The sequence below is a fragment of the Miscanthus floridulus genome, chromosome 16 (assembly GCF_019320115.1).
Source record: "Miscanthus floridulus cultivar M001 chromosome 16, ASM1932011v1, whole genome shotgun sequence".
NCBI classification, from domain to species: Eukaryota; Viridiplantae; Streptophyta; class Magnoliopsida; order Poales; family Poaceae; genus Miscanthus; species Miscanthus floridulus.
In genome coordinates this window covers 112,898,429-112,905,032 of record NC_089595.1, presented here as the reverse complement: position 1 = coordinate 112,905,032, position 6,604 = coordinate 112,898,429, and the positions used below count along the sequence as shown (strand labels likewise).

Genomic DNA, 6,604 nt, shown 5'->3' with positions numbered 1-6,604 from the left:
TGTAAGTACTGTCTCCACCCGGCGGGTGATGAGGACTAGATCATGGGCATGATCTCCTCTCTCTTATCTGAATGCTTTTGCGGTCTATGATCAACCAACCAGTATGTGTATTTGAACTCGGTGTGTGAGTTAAACTATTTGCTTCCGCATGTTTTACAAGACTTGTTTTGTAATAACAATGACTCTGTGATGATGTAATCTATTTGCGAACATCTGCGAAATGTTGTAACGTACGATATGTTATGTTGGATTACTGTGATCTTGGTTGTATGCAAGTTGGTTTGAAATCCTTCGAGATTTCGGTTGACTACCGGGTTTATATGGGCTCAAGTTCAAGAATTTGATCGTTTCGGCGATTGTTTTTGTACTTGTGCTCTTATAAATTGGTCGGTTCTGTGACAGGCAGGACCCGCATGAAAGAGACGAAGGACCCGGTGATCCTGAAGGACTTCTCCTCCCTCTCGTTCTCCTCTTTTCCTCCACCGTAACCCGTGCTTTCCCTTAGCCTATTAAAGGGAAAGCAGGGCACCCCATGAAGGGGATCGATTCAGGACAGACCCGATCGAACCATCAAAAACCCATCAAACCTCTAACCTATCAGAACACAACACAAGCCCATGGTTGAGCAGCAACCGAGCTCTCGGCACCCGTTCATTCCTTCCATTAGAGACTTGGGACATGTCCCTCTCTCACCCATTTGTAACCCCTACTACAAACTTTTAGTGCTAGTAATACGAGCAGCAGTGACGAACTGGATGTAGGGACATTCTGCCCGAACCAGTATAAACCTCATGTCCTCTAAGCACACCATCCGAGCCAGACGCGCAATACTAGAAATTTACTCATCGGTGGTTACTCGAAACACCGACAGTTGGCACGCTAGGTACGGGCCTTTTGCGCGTCTCGACACCCACACCAGGCCTCGGATGGCTAGTCACAATGTCAGCTAGGTCCTAGGCATGCACGTGCGCTTCGGGGACCTGGACTTCATCGTCACGACGGACGGAGAGTTGGCACAGGCTTCCGCTGCCATCCAACCTCTCCACTCTGCCAGCCTCGATGCGATTGCCGAATCACTTAAGGAGCTGTAGCTACACGCACCAGAGCCCTGCACCCCCGGGAGCGACTAGCTCCTCGGCTTCGACTACGGGAGGTTAGAGCGCCAGCTCGGTGCCTTCCTGGGACCCCGACGGTCCCGGGAGGACTTGCACCACCTCACCTTCTTGTTCGCTAACATCATGGCATAGCTTGCCGAAGGAGAGCTGATCTCTCCAGAATACCTCATCCCAAGCACTCCGACGGTGCTCTCGCTCGGTCTGCGCAACGCCGCAGAGACCGTTTGCCACCTTGTGGCACAATGCACTCCTCGGTCCCCTACGAATGACGAGTTCATGGGGATGACCTAGTATGTCATAGAATCTTTCCATGACCTCCTCACAGGAGAGTCGGAGTCACCCTCTGGCTCTGTTTCTAGCAGGGGGAGCCATCACCCCTCTCATGAATGTTTCATGGCAGGTACCCCTGAGGGACATGCCAAAAGCATCCACGAGGAAGAGGCTACCCCAACGAATGACCTCAACGATGAGGCCGAGGGGGATGCAGGGGCCCCACCATGCCTACGGGTGGAGCAGCTGAAGGCCTGGCATCAAGAGCTCGAGGAAGCATGACTCTAGCTCGAGCAAGAACACGCGGAGCTCGATCGAGAGATCGAGCGTCATAGAGACGGTGGGCGTACACACGCCGTGGCCCGCGACATGAACCAAAGGATCATCGAGGACGATGAAGTCCTCCCACACTTCACCCAGACAAGCCAGAACATCGCCGCTGCGGTAGCCTTGCTCCGGGGGCTTCTGGGGCCCACAACATACGAGGACCATTGGGCCCACTGTGAGATTCACACGCTACTCGAGCATGCAGCGGTGTAGCAGGCTGAGAGCTCGTTGTCCCACTAACGCGAGCTCGATGCTAGCCAGCGCACGACCTCAGAGCGACCCAACAAGGATGCATCAGTCCACCAGGTGCCACAAGGCGGCAGGCTATGCACCGTTGTCCTAGTGCATGAGCGTCTCGGCCACAGCGATACGAGGGAGGGGGCTAGCCATGGCTACCACCCTCATCATGGTGGACACTACGATAGTGGTGAGGACCGAAGCCTGAGCCCTGACTTGCTAGGACCTCAGGCCTTCGGTCGACACATCCTCAATGCTGTCTTCCCACCACGGTACCGACCACCAACCAACATCCCAAAATCCTCTAGGGAAACGAACCCCGGACTATGGCTTGAGGATTATCGGCTTGCTTGCCAAGCCGGTGGAGTGGATAATGACGATTTCATTATCCGCAACCTTCCATTGTTCCTGGCCGATTCGGCATGGACATGGTTGGAACACCTTCCGCCCAACAGAATCCAAAGTTGGGCGAACCTAAAAGATATCTTCGTAGAAAACTTACAGGGCACATACAAGCATCTTGGTAACCCATGGGATCTCAAAAACTACCGACAGAAGGCTGGGGAAACCCTTCATGGGTACATCCGACGCTTCTCCCGGCAGGCACTTCTCTAGCCACACCTCGGGCGAGGAGGCGGTCAGAGCAATCTTCGACAGCCTCAAGGGCAAGGCGAAGCGGGATGAGGACGCCAGTGAAGGCGCCTCCAACCATCCTAGCAAGAAGAAGAACAAGCAGCGACGCAAGAGCTCACTCGTGGCCGCCGCCGACCGCAAGGGGGGTCAGAAGCCCACAGAGGGTACCCTAGACCACTTCGAGAAGCTGCTCGAAGGGCCATGCCTGAACCATACTTTCCCCGTCAAGCATCTATACAAGGACTGTGGCCTCATGAAGCGGTTCTTGTCCAAAAGCTTCAACAGGGGGGGTGCATGGGAAGGACCCCAAGCCGACCGTGGACGACACCAAGGGGATGGATGGTGGCTTTTCGACGCTGGATGGCTACCTCATGATCTTCGGAGGGTCAGCGGCCTACGACTCCTAGCATCGCTAGAAGCTCGCGTGCCACGAGGTCTATACGGCTAAGCCGGCTGTGCCTACCTTTCTCAATGGTCAGAGTCAGCCATAACCTTTGATCGGACCGACCACCCGGAGAGCGTCCCGCAACCGGAGAGATATCCACACGTGGTCGACCCGATCATCGACACGAAGTGGCTCACCAAGGTACTGATGGATGGAGGTAGCGGCCTCAACATCATGTATGCCAAAAACGCTCGACGCCATGGGCATCGACCGATCGCATGTCTGACCGATTGAAGCGCCTTTCCATGGCATCATGCCTGGAAAGCTGGCCGTGCCACTTAGGGAGATCGATCTGCCTGTCACCTTTGGGGATCCGACTAATTATAGGATGGAGACCCTTACCTTTGAGGTCGTTGGGTTCCATGGAACCTACCACGCCATCCTGGGACGTCCATGCAATGCTATGTTCATGGCTGTCCCTAACTACACCTATCTAAAGCTGAAGATGCTGGGACCATGCAGGGTCATCATCATCGACACCTCCTTCTAGCGTGCCTACATGTGCGAGGTCGAGTGTTGCGAACATGCCGCAGTAATCGTCACCTCCAAGGAGCTCGCGGCCATTAGGAAGGAGGTCGTCGAAGAAGCACCCGACCCCAAGCGGTTGGCTAGGGATTTTGAGCCTATGGAGGGTGCCAAGGAGGTCCTCATAGACCCTAGTAGCTCTAAGGGCAAGGTGGTGGGCATTGGCACCATGCTTTCCTCCAAATAGGAAAGCACGTTCGTCGACTTCCTTCATGCCGACAAAGACATCTTTGCGTGGAAACCCTCAGACATGCCAGGCATTCCGAGAGAAGTCACCGAGCACGCCTTGAAGATCAGGCAAGGCTCCAAGCCAGTGAAGCACCGCTTGCATCGCTTCATCGAAGGGAAGCACAGGGCCATCAACAAGGAGATTGCGAAGCTTTTGGCGACCAGGTTCATCAAGGAAGTATATCACCCCGAGTGGTTAGCCAATCCTGTTCTTGTACGAAAGAAGAGTGGGAAATGGAGAATGTGTGTTGACTACACGGGTCTCAACAAAGCGTGTCCAAAGGATCCATTTCGTTTACCACGCATAGACCAAGTAGTTGACTCGACCTCAGGGTGCAAAACCCTTTGCTTCCATGATGCGTACTCCGGGTACCATCAGATCATGATGAAAGAATCCGACCAGCTCATGACATCTTTCATCACCCCATTCAGATCGTTCTGCTACATCACAAAGCCGTTCGATCTAAAAAATGTGGGGCTACACACCAGCGTTGTATGCTCAAGTGTTTTAGAGACCTCATCGGGAGAACTGTTGAGGCCTACATGGATGACATCGTGGTCAACTCAAAATAGGCTGACCAGGTCATAACCGACCTAGAGCAAACCTTCGCAAAACTCCAAGCAAACGACATTAAGCTCAACCCTGAGAAGTGTGTTTTCGGGGTTCCAAGGGGTATGCTGGTGGGTTTTATCGTCTCCAAGCATGGCATCGAAGCCAACCCAAAGAAGATCTCAGCCATCACAAGGATGGGCTCGATTCAGAACATAAAGGGGGTACAACGAGTTGTAGGGTGCCTCACCGTGCTCAGCCGCTTTATCTCGCGCCTCAGTGAATGAGGTCTCCCCTCTATCGGCTCCTGAAGAAGGCCGACCGTTTCAAATGGACGCCCGAGGCCCAGTAGGCACTTGACGTGGTCAAACAGCTTCTAACGAAGGACTCGATCCTGGTTCCTTTGACCGACAGAGAACCGCTTCTGCTCTACATTGCGGCCACCACACAAGTGGCCAGCGCCGCCCTAGTGGTGGAGCGAGAAGAAGAGGGCACGCCCTCAAAATACAGTGTCCCATGTACTTCATTAGTGAGGTCTTGTCCGATTCCAAGACCCGCTACCCACAAATCTAGAAGCTCATGTACGCCATCCTTATCTCTAAGAGGAAGCTACATCACTACTTTGAGTCACATACAGTGATGGTCATGACGTCCTTCCCCCTCGATGAGGTTGTCCAAAACTAGGATGCCACGGGAAGAATCGCAAAGTCAGCACTCGAGCTGATGGGTCAAGGCATTTCGTATGCCACCCAGACGGCTATCAAGTCCCAAGTGCTAGCTGATTTTGTTGCAGAGTGGACCGAGGTCCAAATGCCACCAACAGTCATCGACCAAGAGTATTAGACGATGTACTTTGATGGATCACTAATGAAGAAAGGCGTCGGCACGGGGCTGGTCTTCGTTTCGCCCCTCAAGGTACGCATAAGGTACATGGTTCGCATCCATTTCCTCTCCTCCAACAATGTGGCCGAATATGAGGCGCTCATCAACGGCCTGCGCATCGCCATCGAGTTGGGTATCCGATGCCTTGACGTCCGAGGCGACCTCCAGCTGGTCATTGACCAAGTCATGAAGGATTCGAGCTATCACAGCGCCAAGATAGCTGCATATTGCCGAGAAGTCCGCCAGCTGGAGGATAAGTTCAATGGACTCAAGCTCAATCACATCCTGAGGCGTCTCAACGAGGCGGCCGCCGCACTAGCGAAAGCAGCATCCAGTCAAGAGCCGGTGCCAATGGGCGTCTTCGCCAGTGATCAGCACAAGCCCTCGGTCTGCTATGAGGAATCAGAACAAGCCAGTGGTGGGACGCCTGCCCTAGGCTCAGGGGCTAACCAGCCGTTGGCTTCATCCGACCCTGAGGTCATAGAGCTTGACAAGGATCCGGCAACAGAGCCTGACCCTCTAGCCAACTGGAGGACGCCTTACCTTGACTACGTCCTCCATGACGTGCAGCCAATGGGCAAGACAGAGGCTCGGAGGCTTGTGCATCGCACCAAGTCCTTTGTCCTTATTGAGGGTGAGCTCTACAAGCGAAGCCACACTAGAATCCTATAGCGCTGTGTACCCATCGAACAAGGGAAGCGGTTGCTGAGCGACATCCACAGTGGGGTCTGCGGTCACCATGCCGCACCTAGAACCCTGGTCGAAAACGCGTTCCGATAAGGCTTCTACTGGCCGATCGCGGTAGCCAACGCTAAACATATTGTGCGCACCTATGAAGGGTGTCAATACTATGCTCGGCAGATCCACCTACTGGCCCAAGCACTCCAGACGATCCCTATCACGTGGTCGTTCGTGGTCTGGGGGCTCGATCTGGTCAGACCCCTCAAGAGGGCGCCCGAGGGCTATACGCACTTGCTTGTCACTATAGACAAGTTTACAAAGTGGGTAGAGGCTCGATCGATCTCCGCGATCAAGTCCGAGCAAGCCATGCTGTTCTTCCTTGACATTGTCCATCGCTTTGCAGTCTCAAACTCCATCATCACGGATAATGGCACGTAGTTCACCGAAAAGAAGTTCCTCTGATTCTACGATGAATACCACGTCCATGTCGGTTGGGCTGCCGTGGCACACCCCCGCATGAACGGGCAGGTCGAGTGCGCAAATGGCATGGTCCTACAAGGCCTCAAGCCTAGGATCTTCAACTAGTTGAACAAGTTTGGCGGACGATGGGTCATAGAGCTTCCTGCGGTGCTCTAGAGCCTGAGGACGAGCCCTAGCTAGGCCACCGGCTACACGCTATTCTTCATGGTCTATGGTTCCAAGGCTATCCTC

At 53.9% G+C, this 6,604-nt stretch overlaps 1 protein-coding gene across 1 annotated transcript; it reads left to right on the top strand.

Moving 5' to 3' along the window:
• The first annotated feature begins 5,398 nt into the window (after positions 1–5,398).
• LOC136511310 (uncharacterized) lies at positions 5,399–5,884 on the top strand. Its single transcript, XM_066505425.1, has one exon. The coding sequence runs from the start codon at positions 5,399–5,401 to the stop codon at positions 5,882–5,884; it is 486 nt and encodes a 161-aa protein (XP_066361522.1).
• Positions 5,885–6,604: the final 720 nt, after the last annotated feature.

Excerpts from the sequence above, each read along its gene's own strand:
- LOC136511310 (XM_066505425.1), top strand. The coding sequence starts at position 5,399 with ATGAAGGATTCGAGCTATCACAGCGCCAAGATAGCTGCATATTGCCGA.